The 19,882-nt window shown below is 39.2% G+C and overlaps 1 protein-coding gene across 2 annotated transcripts; it reads left to right on the forward strand.

Moving 5' to 3' along the window:
- The first annotated feature begins 9,133 nt into the window (after nt 1–9,133).
- Nucleotides 9,134–19,614, forward strand: slc8a2a (solute carrier family 8 member 2a). 2 transcript variants are annotated; one of them, XM_062432744.1, is made up of 13 exons: nt 9,134–9,313; nt 9,980–10,117; nt 10,457–10,684; nt 10,791–11,069; nt 11,992–12,429; nt 12,893–13,254; nt 15,188–15,291; nt 15,799–15,839; nt 16,514–16,609; nt 17,245–17,344; nt 18,219–18,221; nt 18,522–18,785; nt 19,238–19,614. In XM_062432744.1, exons 1-13 carry the CDS (start codon nt 9,164–9,166, stop codon nt 19,612–19,614), a joined length of 2,580 nt encoding a protein of 859 aa, XP_062288728.1. In that variant the 5' UTR covers nt 9,134–9,163. The 2 variants fall into 2 exon arrangements, with proteins under 2 accessions (XP_062288728.1, XP_062288727.1); XM_062432743.1 differs by lacking the exon at nt 18,219–18,221 and having other exon boundaries at nt 15,799–15,831; nt 16,497–16,609.
- Nucleotides 19,615–19,882: the final 268 nt, after the last annotated feature.

The raw sequence follows: 19,882 nt of genomic DNA on the forward strand, positions 1-19,882 counted from the left end.
CGAGAGACGAAATTGGCTCAGAGATGTCAAATGGATTGTTTACCTTAGAGTCAAACTGATTAGGGAAGAAGAGAGATTTTGAACTCCGAAGCACCTCTGAGGTCTCGAGCCTCTCCTGAAATTTCACAAGGCAACAACTCATGGTTAACCTGAAATCACCCCTGGATGGATGTAGTATGTTATATTTTATATATAACATGAGACCCAACAACTTTGTCCCCAACCATAATGACAGTCCGTGTTTTTACAGTGTAGCACCCACTCTCCAATCCCACCCCCCGCCCCCCTGGCATAACTTTGCTATTATATTATCATTATATCAGTGGTATAAAATGATATATTTTAAAATATGGTACATGGTATATTGACTTCTGTAACAAGTAGAGCCCGACCAATACAGGATTTTTTGGGGCCAATACTGATGACCGAATCCGGCCAGCGACCTATGCTGCAGGTCATTCCCCCCTTTCTCTCTCTCCCTTTTTCCTCAGCATCTTTGCCAGTTACTTTCGAAATAAATTTAAAAAAAACGATGACAGTAAACTTCACCAGGAATTTAATAATAATAAGTAAATATGAATAAATAGAGCAAAAAAACAACAACAACAACAACAACAACAACAACAACATATGTATGTATATTTTAAAGCTGAATTAATAAAAATGATGAAATATACATGAATCATACATGAATAAAACATGAATCATATAACTTTAATAAATAGATAAATATATCGGTGCATATCGGACAACATACACACCCATACGGATATCAACTGACCCATATATCAGTTTGGCTCTAATCACAGTTTTATTGATATTTGAATATGATATTGCATATACCATGATAGAAGATTTTATCCATACCATTCATCTAGTGTGAAGAGTACAAAAATGTGATTGCATATAAGACTATGGGCCCTTATTGGGCTATATAGTAGTGTGTTTAAAAAGATAGCAAGTGGTTATCTTTTTGGAGTGGGATTATTTTTAATTTGATAGCATCGTGTCCTTCTCCTGCTCTCCCTGGTCCACATCAGCTTTGTATTATGGCAGCACGAGTGAGATGAAAGGTGTTCTTTCATCCACAGAATCCTTACTACTGTCAGTACTATCACATTTTTCACTGTAGTGTTTTCCACAAAAAAGTTCACTGAAAAGACAATCATAGCAGACAGGCATCCTAAATCATTGGTCTGGGTATAATGAGGTCAGAAGAACTATGGTAGCCGAAAGTAGATCAGCATACGCGAGGAGCCGAGCAGCGTGGCAGCGTGCCCGCCGTGCTGTAAACTAAGCCTTGTGCTCAGCCGAGCTTGCACTGCCACTGTCCAGATTGATGGTAATTTTGACCCAGTGAACACAGAGGAAACAGAGTCTGTGCAACGACTTGGGTTATCTTATCCCCGCTCCGCATTTCCACGGACTTCTCGAAAACCAATTAATTCCTCATGGGTACTGATTGAGCCAGCGTAGTTAATTTATATACGTAGTGACATCACGTAGCACAGAGATATGTTAAAGCACCGTGAGAGACAACTGTAAACTTTTTCTATAGGTCATGTTTCCAAAAGCTTTATATATTGATATCTACAGGATGTTAAGCAGTTCATTTGCAGTGGTCTTTAAGACAATGCATAAAGCTACATGGAATTTAAACAAGACTAGGCCAAAAGCACTTTGTGTTGGAGCTTTAAATATTTATATGTCCTTACAGATCTTTTACAGATAGAGATACATCTTATATTTCAATTAAGCACGTAATAACTGCTTGATGGAGGCACATTCGCACAATAGAAACAAGACTAGGTCAAGAACTAGTATACTGCTGTGTGTATGATTACTGTGCAATACTGGGGCTAGTTTGTTACAGGGATAGTCAATGCTAGTGTTTATAATGTGATTTTCTGGAGATTAAATGTTCATCTGCACTTTTCTGAAGTGGTCACAGTGGTATTTGTTTTTAAAGTGTACTGAAGTAGCATCACATGACATGATTAAACGACGTTTGAGTCAGAAAATACACATAAATGTAGTTGCAAGAACAAAACTCGCCACTCTTTTGACTCTTAATTCTAAGTGTCTAATTAAGTATTCTAATCATCTGTTAACTCTTCCCGCTCTTTCCTCTGTTTCACTCAGTGGATTTCTCTTGTTTTTCACTATGCACTGAGTGTTTTGTTGTCAGCCTGCTTTTATTATTATTACTTTTATTTATGAACCTTTATTTTACTTTTAAAGACCATTGACGAGGAATCCTCATTTACAATGGTTTCAAGAAACAACAACAGCACAACAACACACAAAACAATATTAGGTAGGTAAATAAAAGAAAATAATACGATGAATGAATGAAAGTAAACATAAGATTACAGTGAAGTTAAAACATTTGCAATCAATTAAAACAAGGTCTGTAGATAAGGCTTTTGAACAGCTGTAGTGATGATAAAAAAAAAATCTAATTTAAAGGCCTTTTGTAGATTGTTCCAAGTGTAAGCTGCATTATAAGAGAAAGACATTTTTCCCATTTCAGTTCTGACTAATGGGGTAAAGAGCAACAACCTAACCTGTGAGCAAGTTCCAATATTGTGTGACTTCAGGGTTAAAAGAAATAAAGGAGGGCAGTAACTGTTATAAAGCTTTATATATATGAATAAAAAACAATGCTTTAACCTGTTACTCTATCTGATGATGACAGAAGCTATAGTGGAAATTGTAAGTAGCAGTTCTGACAGTGTTTTAGTTGCAAACTCAGGAGGCTTATCTTACATTTACAGCAGTTACAGTCAAATCGAACATACCTTGCAGAGCGGTCGCTCTGCACTGAACTGATACAACAGCCTGCATGAGTCGCATGTTTTACTACTACAGCTCCTTTTTTTGTGTTTTGAGTCATAATAACAGACTCATAATAATTTAAGTCAAGGACTCCAGGATGAAAAGTGAACATGCGTCCGTTTCTTCACTTCTCTGTCAAAAATGTAAGTGTGTTATTTCATTTCGTCTTGTATCCAGTGACTGATATAACTAATCTGGAGTTGGTGAAATGTTTTTTAAAGTTGTTTAAACATTTGCAGAGACTGGAAAATGTGGAAAAATGTCATCACACAATGGAAACAAGGAGATAACTCTTTAACAAACTCCAGTTTACTTTGCATACGCTCTCCCTCTCTCTCTTCTCTCTCTCTCTCTCTTTCTCTCTCTCTCTCTCTCCCTCTCTCTCTCTCTCTCTCTCTCTCTCTCTCTCTCTCTCTCTCTCTCTCTCTCTCTCTCTCTCTCTCTCCTTAAGACTAAGATTCAGAGTCCATAACCATATAAACTTAAATAAAATCTTTATTTTCTTCAAATGATACATGCTTCTATTTAAATGGGCGAAACATACTCATTAGGGATAAAATAAAATAGAATTTCAATGAGAAAATATTAACATCATAGATTTGGGAATTGTAGTTGTTTTTCCTTGGTGACGGTTAATTATAATGAATACATTTTCCTACAGATTGCTTTAGGAAAAAAATATCTAAGTTGAGATTGGGAGCCATTCTGAGTTTACCTGTGTTCCATAAGGTAACAGTCATGTGTTATTCAAAGTGAGAAATGTAAACAAAACATTTAATGCCACATTAGTGGTTTGGCCCATTATTTGTGTGTGTGTGTCTGTGTCCGTGTCTGTGTGGCCAGGTGGATTATCTTACACTCTGATTCATCTGGTCCACTGACAGGCCCATAGCAACAAGCCAAAGCCCCCGTGTTACTTATTAAAGGGACGGATCTCTTTCCTTTCTTTACTTTAAGTGTAAACAGAGAGACAATCTAACTGCCACGATTTGTGTGTAACTCGAACCGCTGTTGTTGTGCTGTAATGAGGCGTGTGTTTTTTATACTGTATCGCTCAAATCTAAGAGTGAATCATCTGGAGGGGAAAACGTAAAAGATCTCGAGTGTAAAGAAATCTGTTGGGTTATTTCCCATTGTTACAAACTCAGGTCAGATCCAGTATAGTGTAAGAGCCAGCTGGAAGTCTTTCTGTCTAGCCGGCTCAGCATCATACGACATTGAACACTTTAGATGCATAGTAACAAAAGGAGAACAAACAGTTTCAGAACAAACAGTGATAGAAACAGAACTAATAATCATCACACAACACATCATCAGTGGAAATTGTGGCATAAAACACCAAAGATGCTGCCAGGAAAAACAACAGAGGAGCTTAAGGAAGACCAACATTATTAACTTTCTCCTACATTCTCTGCTCAGCAAACCGGTGTTGACGAGCAGCAGCAGATGAAAGAATTTGGAGCAAAGCCTCTCTGTTCCAAGGATTACTTCCATTAGTTCAAACGCCTGTGCCACAAAACTGACATAGAAAGAAAATGGCAATGAAAAGCTGTTACGAAGAGGAGAATGAGCTTTTAATAATGATATTTTGATCAAATTAGTATTATCAGTTGGCTCAGGGTTCCTCTCCTTAACAATCATAGAATCTTTTTCATTACACATAACTAGACCTGTCATGATAACTACTTTTGCTGAACGATATATTGTCTCAGAAATAATCGCGATAAATGATATTATTGTCATGTGAAGATCGTTTTATACCACTGATATAATGATAATATAATAGCATAATAATGCAAGGGGGGGTGGGATTGGAGAGTGGGGGCTACACTGTAAAAACAGACTGTCATTATGGTTGGGGACAGAGTTATTTACCTTTAATTCTTCTGCAGTCTCCACTCAGGACGTACACAGTGAGGAATGGAGGACACTACTTGCTTAGTGAATGTGACATGAATAGCCTCTTAGCTGCTAATGTGAAATGTGGTAATATAATAATATCAAGATCCATGTATCATATGATAAGTCCATATATAGACATGATGATGTTGATTATTACGTCTGCTTGTACTGTCAGAGATTTCTATGAAAGGCTCAGATCTTCTGCTTGAAATGATTACATGTTCATTCCTTATTTCTTTCTTTGACAGAGAGAATGTGATAAGTCTTTAGGGCATTTGTAGTATATGTAGAATACATATTTAAAGGAATCTACATGAAATTGAAATGAAGGCTGCAGCTGTTTGTCTCTGGAAGCAGCTGTTTGCATAACAAAAAAAACCTTGGTACCCTTGGCACTGTACATTAAATGCCCAGCACCAAATTACAGATAAATATAGCAACTAACACAGTGAAGCAATATTCCTTCAGAAGTGAATCAAGACACATTATATTATGTTTTGTGACTAAATACTTTAGTCACAAACATAATAGGTTTTTTATATATATATATATATATTTTTTTTTTACATCTACATCAGGTGCTAACTACGCTTGCTTTCTGATCTTTCTTATAAACTAAGTGACCGAGCTGTTTCAGGTTGCCTGCGAAGTCACTTCTGATGTTTAATTGATCAGCGTTGTTGGCTCTGCTTGATTGCTGACTTTAGGTCCCTAATCAAACAGTACCCCCCCCCCCCCCACCTGTCATTCTACAGGCGGGAAATATTAAACTGTTTAAAGGTGCTAACTCCCTTTTTAGCTGGCTCTCCTATCAGTGTAAGATAATCCCAGGCAATCACTTATCGGCGGTGCTGACGGATAGCGGCCGTGTCCGAGTCAGTAAGGGGAGAAGAGCTGTCATCCAGCTCACTGTTCCCCATGCACTCAGAGGCAATGGAGACCACGGAGTTGTCAACACCCCCGCGACCCCCGTCCAACATGCATGAGAAAGACTTGAAAGAGGAGAGTGTAAGATTTTTTGGGGGGGGGCTTTATCAATTAGCAACACTCATCTTACTACTTAACATGAACATGGACTGTAGAGTTTAACAAGATCTTTTTTTTTTTTTTAAAGCAGCAGTTGCAGTAAGTTATTAACATTCATTGTTATTTCCTGTTTGTTTCTGAACTTCTTATTTCTGAAATTCTAAAATCAGTAGACTTGAATCAGCAACACTTCAGAGGAAGCCCTGATATGTCTGTGCAGAGAGTCATCTGGCAATCGATCTCCCTATTTACTCCATCTCTCAACTGGAGAGACGTACTGCTTTAATATCTGCCTGATAAATCCATCAGGCTGCTCTGATGTTTACAGAGCTGCTTATAGGTGACATGAAAGGAAGCGATATCCTTCTATATTTAGGTGAATGTACCAATCAATAATGCATTCAGCTCCTCCAGCACTGACTTGTTGATTAGGTAGCTCTCATATATTGCCCTTTAAGGCTCTTCTGCATTCTAGAGATCATCTGCAAACAAAACAAAAAATACACCACATTGACCAAATCTACATCTGGATCTGGATGGACATCTGGATGTGCATGTTGCACAGGTGTGAGACTCTGAGATAAAAGATGCAGTAAGAAAGTGCTTTTTTGTATATGTGTTGTGTAAGGTATTTGTGTCTGTGTGTGTGTTAAATGTATGTAGCTGGTTTCATGTGATGATGTTGATCATTATGATAAAAACAAGGATGCTGTATCAGCAGGAAACACCAATACTGGAGGTATGGCTCTCAAATAAGAATTTATTTCTTATTTTCAAAATAAGATGTTTTGTTAAGTTTATCAGACTCCTTGTTTTGTGTCCATAACTTTCTTACTTGTGGACTATTGTTTTCCAAATAAGAACACTGATGAAGTTATTTTTGGTGTTCTCCCCCTCCCACCCTCAGCACACACCGGTATAAGGTGGCCCTCCGTCTGAGGTCGTGGTAACCATAGCAGGCCTTGGAAAGTGAAATGTGATGCGGCGGCCCTCTGGGCTGTGTTTCTGAATCACAACTCCATAATGAGCTGGCAGAGCTCCGCCTGCATCAAAGATGCAGCACCCCGGTGTCTGTTTCAACTCACCATGTACAATAGTGCAGTGTCACCTGTGCGGGGGGAGTGAAGGTGGTGGGCGCAGGAGGTCAGAAACCCAAAGCTTTTTACTCACACCCATACATCCCAGGATGAGCTCACAGTGTAAACAGCCTGACTGCCTTCACTGTATATGTATTAAGCCCTCTTTTATCCAAAACACACATTTATATTAGTGCTCTAATACTTTAAAAAAAAATATCATGATGATATTTTATAAATGTAGCACTTAACACTGTTCATTTCCTATAAACACACATCTGTGGTTAGTAAAAATGTGTATTTTAAATGCAAGTATCAAAGTATAAAATTATATCAAAAAATGATTTTCTTGATAGAAAGCATTAGAAACGTTAGATATGGTATTTGACATATAGATAATGGTATTTGAAAGCAGTAGTGATTAGTTATAAGATCTGCAATAGCCAATAAATAAGTCATGGTAGCACACACAAGGGTTACTCATGCAGCTTACCAGTGATGGGTGTCATGAGGATGGTGACAGGTTAATGTTAGCCTAAGCAGCAATAATAAAGCAGATCGTTAATAGCAGTGATTAGTTGATTGAATTAAGTTATTGCCAAATTTATGATTTTAAATGTTACCATGTCAACATTAATTGACAGCTGTCCATCTGGCCCGCTACTATCTGATTCTTAAGAGTGAGTTTGACACAGAGCTGCAGGCAGAACATCACTGTGTTAGTGCTTAGTTATTCTTACTACCAGGGTTCAGTCAAAGAATGATAACCGTTGGTTAACAACCTGGCTTTATCTTCTCAGAGGTCATTCGTGTATTCTGTTAAGAAGACTCTGTTGGGCAGTGTAATTTTAACTGCTTCTAACAAGCCTTTGTATTGGTGGCTATGATAAATAAAACAAACAACGCATCCTGCAACCTGCATTCAGCATCTATCATTAAGCATCCTGGCTGACGGTGCTGAACAGTCCTAAGAGACCCCCCTCAAACAGTATGAGCAGGTGTGTGTGTGTGTGTGTGTGTGTGTGTGGATGAGGCAGTTGTAATACTGAAATGATTCACAGAGCTGATGCAGTAGGTTTAGGTTTTAGTTTTACAGGAAGATGAATTGGTGCTTCAAATAAGAAGTCCACCTTGTATTATACACTTCATCCTTCACTTTATCACTGTGTGCAAAACTGTGTTTTTTATATAGAAGCTGAGCTCATGAAAATGTAAGAAAAGGTGTTTCACATCAGTTCTTGGAAAATCTGCACTTAAATGGGTTGCTAAACTAAATTCTTACAAAAGAGGTATCCAAACTATTCCTTACAGGGCCGTACTGTAGCTGCATGTTTTCATTCCAACCAATCAGGAGCACACCAGGCTTGACTCATCGAATCAACTGATGTCAGTCTTCAGACAGCCGATTGGTCGAATCGTGTGCACTTGATTGGTTGGAACAAAACACCTGCAGGCACACGGCCCCTTTATGGAATAGCTTAGACATGCCTGCCATACACATATTGTTATGTAATTCCCATTTGCATGTACAGTATGTGATAGGAGTAGTTGCTAGTAAGCTGAAGCCACCAGCAGGTTATCTCAGAATAAAAAGACTGAATGGGGAAACAAATGAACAAGCAATTTCTCCTACTGCTGTGTCCTGTGTGTTCCAGTCTTTATGCTAAGCTAAGCTAACCAGTTGCTGGTGTATCAGTGACAGACTGAACGCACTAGAAAGAGAGTTGTTACAATGTTCTCCTTTAATTCTTGGCAAGATAGTGAATAATAGGAGTATTTCCCAAAATGTGAAACTTTTCCTTTAATGTTATTTTAAAAATATTTTTATCATAGAGGCATTTTTGATTACATTAAACTGTTCTTAAAATATTCACAGATTAAGTTTAATGTAGAAAACCTAATAAAACCTTGTAATTGGAAAATGGTTTCATCATTATCAAACTTTTTTTTAGTTTTGTTTTAGAACATACTAACATGTATTTGCTGTAAATCTGTTGCACCCTGCTGTGTATTTTTCTTAGATGCACCTTCCTCTTTCTGTGTTTCTCCAGGAGAGTCTCCGGACCCAGCGGCTCCCCCAGTAACCCCTCCCCACCACCACCCTCCTGTCTCAGGGATATATCATGGGACCCTTCCCCGTTCACTTTTCCACACTCCTCTTCCTCCTCCTCTCCCTCCTCCTCCTGTCTCACCCCTGCACCTCCTTCAGGCCCCAGGTTGTGGAGAGAGCGTCTACCGCCGAGCAGCTCCCGCCCTCCGGTAACAGTACGGGGTCCGGCAAGAGGACATGTACGGACACAGTGGTGTGTAGACCTGGTATCATGCTGCCAGTGTGGCTGCCGCTCAACCCTCCGCTGGGGGAGCAGACAGGGAGGGCTTTGATCTACTTCCTCTGTCTCATGTACATGTTCCTGGGTGTGTCCATCATTGCAGACCGCTTCATGGCATCTATAGAAGTCATCACCTCTCAGGTATGATTGAACTTCTTATTTACAGTTTATGGAATTAAAAGCAGCCAACACTCTGCTACTTCTGCTCTGATCTTACTTGGTTTATGATGATCAGCACTTTGGTCCCAATCTACTTTGTTTCTGACTCACTCAATATGCCTTTATACCAAAAAAAAGTCATCATATTTGAATGTACTTCCTATAAACTGAATATTCACATGAACTTTGTAAGATTAACACAATAATATCTGAAAGGTTTTATAAAATAAAAATGGAAACCAACTTTATCTTTGGTTTAAGTCATAGCATCGTTTTAGTTTAGCATCATAGCTCAAGCAATCCCAGTATCAGCATCCTGCTCACTGTGGAGCTTTGGTCAGAATCTTTGGTTCTCAGTATTGATGCCTTGGAGAAAATTAGATGCTGACAGAACTGTCAAAAATTGATTCCCTCACCCTCAATGTCTTTTTGGGAATGTCATAAGTATTCCACAGCTGGATTCTCCTCATGTATGTATTTGTAATCAGTCAGAATTTGTAGTTTATCCACATGAAATAAAATAATTCAATTATGTGCTTGAATCTTCTAAAGATGTTTATTTTAGTATATTGTGAATGTTATCATACTATGAGATTGATTAGGGGGTAACAGGATCTTTAACTTTTTAACAAACATCTGTCCACGTAGGAGAAAGAGGTGACCATCACTAAACCTAACGGTGAAACGACGGTAACGACAGTACGAATCTGGAATGAGACTGTGTCCAACCTCACACTAATGGCCCTGGGCTCCTCGGCGCCTGAGATCCTGCTTTCTGTTATTGAGGTACACAGAGCATCTCACATCCTTTAATAGGTCATTTTGATAGAAGAAAAATCACTATGAATGTGCTGTTTATATAGCTGCTCAAAGTTTTACATTCTTAAAACATGCATTTGTGTTTTAGAATGTCACAACAATCTAGGACTGGTAGTTGTGTGTTTGTTAAATTAATAAATGAATTAATTGCAATATAAACAGAACTTTAAAAAAAAATTGTATTTGGATTCTCATTTTATGATTTTCTAATTTGGTTGATTTGTTTATTTTAAGTTGAACTCATCAGGGTTATCATTAAAAAACATTTGTTCCTTTTGTCTTTTTTGTCTCTTAAATGTTTAATAGGTATGTGGACACAACTTTAATGCAGGGGAGCTGGGCCCTGGCACCATAGTGGGCAGCGCTGCTTTCAACATGTTTGTTATAATTGGTATTTGTGTGTGGGTGGTCCCCGATGGAGAGTCTCGCAAGATCAAACACCTGCGTGTGTTTTTTATTACGGCTTTCTGGAGTATTTTTGCCTACATTTGGCTCTACCTCATACTGGCTGTCATCTCACCTGGGATTGTAGAGGTGTGTTATTTCTGTGTTTCTGTGTTTCTGCTCATTGTGTATTTTTATATTTCTACTAAATCGAACGTGTAAATCATTTAACTCTCACATTTGCCTGTATCATCAGGTGTGGGAGGCCATAGTGACGCTGCTTTACTTTCCCGTGTGTGTAATCTTGGCTTGGATCGCTGACCGTCGCCTACTCTTCTACAAATACATGCACAAGCGCTACCGTGCTGACAAAAGACACGGCATTGTGGTGGAAATGGAAGGTGACCTTACACCCAAAGGCACTGACGTGATCATGGATGGAAAGTTCTCAGACGGCAGTTCGTGCCCTGCAAACTCCTCCAGTGTGACCGTGTCTGTGCAGACGGGCAATGAACTAGACCAGAACAAAGATGAGGTAAGATGTTGCTCAGGGAGAAATGCCTGGTTCAACCTCACATTACAGGACTGAAAACTGAACAGCATGAAATCATATGGAGCTTATTTTTCCTCTCTCAAATTTGGATAAACAGAATAAAGTAGTTTTAAAAAAGCAGGGGAACAACAGAAGTTACGCTGTTTTTTCTAATGGTTTCATTACTTTGAAGCTACTTAATGGGCATATAAGCGATATCAGGATTCCTGAGGCTAGTAGGATTCAATCCCAGCAGGAGTCTGAATGGCAGGAGTCCAGACAGCAGGACTTCTAACTAGAAGAAGTTGATAAGCAGGGGGACTGAGCAGTAGGAGTTCCCAAAGTTTTTCATGATATTTCATAAAAGTTTTGCCTCAAGAAACATCAATATTTTTGTCACTATTTCTTCTCATTCTGCTGGTGACTCCCCACAGGCTAAACCCTCTGCAGGACCTCACACACAGCTTGTGTAATAGCTTGTTGTAAAGTGCATTACTGAGCAAACTTTGGAGCATTGTGCATTGGAGTTTTGCACAGCATCTTTTTACAGAACATTTGAGAGAATCTCCATGTAGGGCTTCAACTAGTGATTATTTTCATTATTGATTAATATGCCACTTATTTCTGACTAGTTTATTAATCATTTAATCTATAAAACATCAGAAAACAGTGAAAAATGCCCATCAATGACTTCATTAAATGTCGTATAACCAATAGTCCAATACCCAAAATATTCTATATATTCTAATATTTTATTTTTGAGAACCTGAAGTCCTCAAATTTTAAAATGTGTGCTTAAAAATGACTTATACAATTAATGAATTGTAAGTGTAGCAAATGTATTTTCTGATCAAATATTCACTTAATCATGTACTTATTGCATCTCTGTCTATATTCTGTGCAACTGGTTTTATTCCTTCAATAGGTGGTCCGTATCTTGAAAGACCTAAAGGAGAAACACCCAGACAAAGACCTGGACCAGCTGATTGAGATGGCCAACTACTCTGCTCTGGTTCATCAGAAGAAGAGCCGCGCCTTCTACCGTGTCCAGGCCACGCGCATGATAATCGGTGCTGGAAACATATTAAGGAAACACGCTGCTGAGCACACACGTCGCTCTGGTACTAGAAGCCATGAGGACATGGCCACATGCTCTCATATTTGTTTTGAAAGTGCGCAGTACCAGTGCACTGAGAACTGTGGTACCCTGACCCTCGGGGTGATCCTTGAGGGGGGCACAGGACAGAACACTTTCTATGTGGATTACTGTACAGAAAATGGTTCTGCTAATGCCGGAGCAGACTATGAATTCGCTGAAGGGACCTTGGTGTTTAAGCCAGGAGAGACCCGGAAAGAGATCAAGGTGAGCAAAAGGAAAGGAGGAAAGGTTCTCATCTTAGTTAACAAAAGTGAAAATTGTCATTGTCAATATAAAATGTCAATGTAACAAAGTTTAGCTGGCATTATAACATGAACTCAAGCCCAGAAATATTGGTGGCCTTTCCATAAACCAGAGGTGTCCAAACTATTCCAGAAAGGTCTTTAATGTGGCTGCAGGTTTTCATTCCAACCAAGCAGGAGCAAACCAGGCTTGACCTATTTAATCAGCTGATCTCAGTCTTCATACAGTTGATTGGTTGAATCGTGTGCTTTTCATTGGTTGGAACAAAAACCTGCAGCATGGAATAGTTTGGACTTACCTGCCCTAAACAGTGGTAGGACATTTACTACCACTATATATCACTATATTTCATTTTGAAAGTTGCATATAAAATGGTTCGTATGCATTGATGAAGAAGGACCCTTCAATACTCTGCACTCTCTAGGTGGGCATCTTGGATGATGACATCTTTGAGGAGGACGAGCATTTCTTTGTACGTCTTCAGAACCTGAGATTAGACAAAGGTGGAAATGAGGAGATGGGAACTCCACCCAAGGGTAGACTAGTGGAGCCGCTGGTCGCCACCATCACTATCTTGGATGACGACCACGCTGGCATCTTCACCTTTGGTCAGCGGGTGCTGCGGGTGAGTGAGAGCACAGGCGTGCTGACGGTGACAGTAGTGAGGAACTCAGGCTCCAGGGGCACCGTTGCTGTGCCGTTCCATACAGAGGATGGCTCTGCCAAGTCCGGAGTGGACTACGAAGAGACCAGAGGGGAGCTGGAATTCACCAATGAACAGACCAGGTGAGGCACAGTCAGAAACCAGAGGCAATGACTGGGAAATAAGACTGTAGGAGCCACAGAGTCTGATAGATGTGTTACCTTTGAACATCAATCTGTTGAGTTCCAGGAGGGAGACAGTGCCAGACAGTTGCACCTTCCTATTTCTCCTCAGTTTTTCTCATTATGGAGTACCCTCAAAGAAATTTGGTTATTAGGGACAAGTCTGGCCAGATTCTACATTTTTGTAATCATCAACAAATTACATAAATTACAAAAACAACAAAATAATATACTAATCTGTCTCTCAGTACTTCCTTTTTCAGCAAATGCTTCTCAAACAGAAATAAATGTGTCTGGGAATTTGTTTAGAAAAAGATTTGATGCACAAATGAGTACTTCAGGTAGCAGGTGTGGCATTGGCTTAAAATAACATGTCACCCAGAGCAATGGTGTGATGCTTTAAAAAATAAGAATGATTTTTGATCCTAATAACAATTCTACTAACTTCTTGTAGGATCAATTTATTGTCTGTTTGGATCTGTTAATGAGATGTGTTGATAACGAGAAAAATACAGAATACATTGACTGTATATAAATATCGACGACGTGCCTCCATTGTGGGGGCTACCATCTTGCTTGTATGATGGCATTTGGAGACAGAGGCTGCACAGTAGAATTAGGCTGAAGCATGAGACACGCCCCCTCAGCTAGCTGCCCCACTGCCTGATGTCACAGCTGTCAATCATGATGTCACACCCCCGTTTTTACATCTTCAAATAACAAATCCAAAACAAACTTATCAGAAAAAAATCAGCCCTTGAACAAACATCAGTGTCGTATGAACGATCTAAAATGACAGAAATCTTTGGAAAATGTTTTATTTGATGTGTGCTTTAATGTTTTTTAGTTTGACTGGTGTCCCATTCACTAACAAGTTGGGGTGGGACTTATGACCTATACTGCAGCCAACCACCAGGGGGCAATTGAGATGTTTTGGCTTCCCTTTTTGGGAGCTGTCAAGATGTCCATCTTCATATATAGTCAATGATAGAATATTGTCCTGTTTTAAAACTGTAACTGCAGGGTAGGTTAGTATCTTACAGCTAAGAACAGGCACATTACAACATTTCAGCATTTTTATAATTTGGCCAGTTAAATAGTAGACACACTGAAATATGATCTGATAGTCTCTGGGACACATGAGACAATGACTTAACTACTAAGACTACTGTTCCCACAGCAGCCTCCATGCTTTACATTCATACTACTTTAGTACTTTAAGGAAAGGGGCACCTGAACCTCACTGAATGATTACTATGGGTCATCAGTCACCCTCTCCAGATGGAGGAGGTCCCATTAGACAGAATTACCTGACGACTTGACACCCAAAGATAATCCCATCCCTGATCAGGTGCGGGAAAACCTCCAGTCACCCCATGTAAACTGACAGATCCTTTTCCCATTAAAATTTCAGGTTATATAAGCTGTGTTTGCACATGGACTAATTGCACACTTAGTGAAAGACTCAGTTACGTAATATAGCCCATCAATAGTAAAGGGTTGGACATTTAGTGAAACACAGTTAATGGGATAGTCAGCCTTATTATATAATGTCTAATCAGTGTATTGTTCTCTTATGAGCACTACTGTATTTCTTTGGCACACTGAGGCGCAAGAACACATAAGAACACGCATAAAAAAATAATCCCGGTCTAAACATAGGCCTGAATTATTTAATGGACCATTGTGATTAATTATTAAGGTCGCTTCAATTGCGATGTGATTTAGATGGTAGAGCAAATGTAAATGTTGAAGTGTCGGATGTTCTGTGTGTTTATGCACTTTATCATTGATTGTATTTTATTTACCATTAATTATTTGTTATAGAAATAAAAATATATTTGTTTTGTGTGTGTGTGTGTGTGTGTGTGTGTGCTTGCTTGCATATCTCCAGTCAGACCTTACGAGTGCGTATTATAAATGTGGAGGAGTACGAGAAGCAAGAAAACTTTTTCATCGTGCTCGAAGATCCCAAATGGCTGAAGCGAGGAATCTCAGGTGAGTGTTAAAGCATTTCAAAATAAGAAACTCATCTTCTCATGATTACAGTAATATATATAAATACAATGTGGAATGATAGTTAAAGAAAAATCATGTCCTTTCTCATTTACGTTAACATAAAATACTTCGCTCAAAGTGCACGCCAGCAATATCTGAGATCAAGTATCAAAACATGAACAACAGCAGCACAGGTGGCTGAACGCTGCGCTCCTACGTCAGAGCCAGTAACCGAAGATTACACACTGCCATTCACCGCTGTCTGTGTGTCACTGTAGCACAGGCGCTGCAGCCAATTATGACTATAGTAGACTATCCTTGAGTTGCCCGTTCCCTGCAGTCTCAATATGTCAGAAGGATGGTGCTGGAATTGGATATGTGCTTATTAATGATCTATATCTGTTTGTAATGTAATTGCTTTCATTCGGTGAGAGTGAAAGTCTTAATCCACTATAATGGATAAGACTTGTATATTGTTGTATTGAGTCATTTTTTCTTTCTTCACAGCACTGCTGTTAAATCAGGGTAAGATAGGTTTGGGTTTAAAGGTGCAATGTGCAGCATTAATACCAACATATTATTGTCAAATTGCACAAATGCTTGAATTTAAAAACATTGAACCAATGAATCCATTTGGCAAAGTTAATTAGATTTCCAAAAAAACCTATTGTTTCCTGTTGCAAAGAGGATTTTGCTGTTTCTTTTAACAGAAGAGCATAAACATCAACAACAACAGTTTTCCACCACTTCTTATTGGTTTACGGGAATTATATCTGATTTTCCCAGGGCTGTGTAACACCCCCAACAAGCTCTGCCAATCATATAATCATATACTTTGAGTCATGGATAGGTTAAGGCCAGATATAAGGCCCTGATTGGTCATTGGGTCTGTGAAAAAAATCAGCCTGGGACAATCAAAGGAAATTAAAAGGAAAGAAATGTCTTCTTTTCCACCCCAACACCCTGTTTCAACAGGAAATACACCAAGTTATGAAAGCTAAATGCTTCACAAAGCACCTTTAAAATGTTATGCTTTGACAGTGTGTGCAGTGTGTGGGATGTTTTTTCATCTTTATGCTTTACTATTAGAGGTCAGTACCTATGTCTTAGGTACAGGACGTGTGTGTTTTTTTGAAAATGGCACCAGAAATTTGAAACATTATTTATTACTTGATTTATTAATTTTGTCTGTGCTCCCATTGCAGGCAACCCCAGCCCTGAGGAGGAAGAGGCCAGGAGGATCTCAGAGATGGGCAAACCCATTCTAGGAGAGCACAGCAGGCTGGAAGTCATCATAGAGGAGTCCTGTGAGTTTAAGGTGTGTGAGCAGCTGATAGAAGGCAATAAACTAACCAGTCTGTGCTGTACAAAGATACTGTTGAATATAAGGATGTACATGTGTGTGGCATCAGGGGATGTTATATGTAATGTCTTATTTCAGTGGTATTTCTTTTAAAAGCTTTAACAATGTAAATGTACATATGGAAATGTTGTTTAACCACCTGGCACCCTTTCACACATCAGACTCCCAATGGAGTACTAGACCAGGTACAGTTTCTGCCAGCATGCTGTGTGTGATGGGACTGATTAGACTTATTTCATCTTATTTTCTCATTAAGCTCTCATTGTTCTCTGCTGTATATTCACTGCTGTCCTCTCGCATACATGCATCACCTGCATTTTAATTTGAGATGCACTGAGAGCAAAGCATGCGTATCATGGTGTGCTGTGTGTGTAATGTTTATATTATGAATATCTGTCATATTCATATTTGTATTGGATATCACATTGGGACTCGTCTGCATCAACCTATCAAACAAACATGCGATGAACCTTTTGTGATGTCGAAGAGAAAAATCCTGTGACAGAGATTCGTACCCATCTGTTCTGTGTACATTCATGTGAATCGTTGGCCTTTATCTCTTTACTGACCTGTTTAATCTGTTGTAACAGAGCACCGTGGACAAACTGCTGAAGGACACAAATCTGGCTGTGGTGATTGGCTCTCACTCATGGAGAGAGCAGTTTATTGGAGCAGTCACAGTCAGTGCAGGTCAGTGGTGATTATATTTCAACTTTCTGTTTTTAATTTGTAATGGATTATTGTATTCTTATAGTGAAATCAGGGAGGGCATTGTATGTTAAAACTACATTTCTGGAACTTTAACTTTATAGATGATGTCCACAGGATAATGAATGATGCATTTGCCAGAACTTATAAAAGCTATTCATCTAACCGCTTCATTTTTGGCAATTTCAGATATTGAATAGGATAGTGTGTCCTACAAGTTCATGTCCCTTCAATCACTTCTTAGCTTTCATTATCAGTTGCAATGCTTTTGCTCACTGACTGAAACCTCATTTTAATTCATGTTGACTATGTTTTGCATTTACTCAAGCTAAGATGTGAAATGAACTGTTTTCAGAATGGTTCAATAATCATTTATAATTTAATGTTACAATTGGTTAGTTAGGTTTTACGCCTCCTGTTTGATTAGCTGGACAGCGGCCAAGGACGACATGCAGTTAATTCAGCTCATGTTAATGTAAAATATATCTGAGTCCAACTCTGAACAAGGCTAATTTCCCAATATGGAAGTATTTCATCCATATTGGTGCTAGATAACATTAACTTGGTGTTCACAAACAACTAAAAAGGATTAGTTCACCATTTTGCAAATCTACCGTCTGAGTCTAAAGACTGGAAACTGGAAAACATCTAGCCTAACTAAATCTGGCTACCAGCACCTCTATAAAGCTCACATGAGTGCTGTTGATCGTCTCTCAGGCAAGAGAGCAGATAAGCAGATTACCCAAAATGTCAAGTGATTTTTTTAATACTGCAGTAACAAGCAGGAGCTATCAGCTGTCAGTTTGTACTAAACAAATGAGTTAATGTGTTAATTATTGATCTTTAGAGGTACTAGCAGGTGGATTTTTCTTTTTTACTAGGCTGATTCCCCTTTTTTTCAGTCTTTATGCTATACTGTTATGTCAATTTTGAATTTCCCCCCAGGGGGATCAATAAAGTTACCCTATAGTCTATACCCTATATATATCTACATAATAAAGCCTGGAACATATACTACATAGCTGCAGCCTATACATGTATTGTTTACATTGTAATTTGACACTATAAGCTCTTTCCTGATTGGCCTTAAGTGTGACTGCATCACTTGTGAATGCTGACGTGCCTTTTCGTGGCTTTGTTGCATTTTTTTAAAAATCAGGTGATGGAGATGAGGAGGAGCAGCGAATGCCGAACTGCTGCGACTATTTCATGCACATATTTTGCATTTTCTGGAAGATCCTGTTTGCTTTCGTCCCGCCCACTGGTTACTGGAATGGCTGGGCGTGCTTCATAGTGTCAATCACTGTCATCGGCTTCTTAACAGCCGTCATCGGGGACCTCGCTTCCCATTTTGGCTGCACAGTAGGCCTGAGAGACACTGTCACTGCGGTGGTGTTTGTGGCACTGGGGACGTCACTTCCTGGTGAGTGACTGAGTGACTGAGTGACTGAGTCTACTAATGACTAATGACTAATGAGTCTGGATTTTTATTTGTTAAATCAAATGCACTATACAGTAGTTTAGTTTTTACTTCATAAACCTAATGTATAATTTACAAGTGCAATTATTTTGTAATTCAGATTATACTAAAACTCAATAAAAAGAAGAGAGGAAAAATAATTGAATCTATGTATTACACATTTTCAATTATTTTTCAAATCTATTCCACAAATTTACTCCTTTATCTGATAAACATCTTTGGTTTGAATTGGTTCTACTCTAAACATGCACATTCCTCAACGAGGACGCACACACAGCAAAGTCATGTTTAAGTCAGTTCATGAATTCCACAAGTCTTAACTAGGTTAATAAATGCTGAAAGGTTATCTGTATTTCTACTGAATGACTTCATTTTCTAACTCTTTTTCCCTCTAGATACCTTTGCCAGTAAAGTGGCTGCTACTCAGGACCAGTACGCGGATGCATGTATTGGAAATGTGACAGGAAGCAACGCGGTTAATGTGTTCCTGGGCATTGGGGTGGCCTGGTCTGTGGCTGCCATATACTGGCAAGTCAAAGGTAAGGTCTTCCGTGTGGACCCCGGTTCGTTGGCCTTCTCCGTCACGCTCTTCACCATTTTTGCCTTCTTCACCATGGGAGTGTTGATGCTACGCCGGAAACCGTCCGTAGGCGGTGAACTGGGAGGCCCGCGGTCCATTAAAATCCTCACGTCGCTGGTTCTCTTTGGACTCTGGTTCCTCTACGTCCTCTTCGCCAGCTTGGAGGCCTACTGCCATATACAAGGCTTCTGAGAGAGCACTGCTGGGAGGAGAGCAATGACTGCGCGGTCACAAACACACACACCACCAGGACATTCACCTGGACAGTACTGTAACAGTCTCTACCGCTGAGCAGACTTATCATCACTTGACAACTGCTGCCATGGTTGATTTTAAAAAAACAACAACACACACACACAGACAGATTTCCTCATGCAAATCTGTACATCACATCCACTGCATGACAGTTCCAGTCAGTAGAATTGATTGTGATAGTATTGATCATTTTTCACATTAAGTG

This window comes from Scomber scombrus, chromosome 14 (genome assembly GCF_963691925.1).
Source record: "Scomber scombrus chromosome 14, fScoSco1.1, whole genome shotgun sequence".
Lineage (NCBI taxonomy): Eukaryota > Metazoa > Chordata > Actinopteri > Scombriformes > Scombridae > Scomber > Scomber scombrus.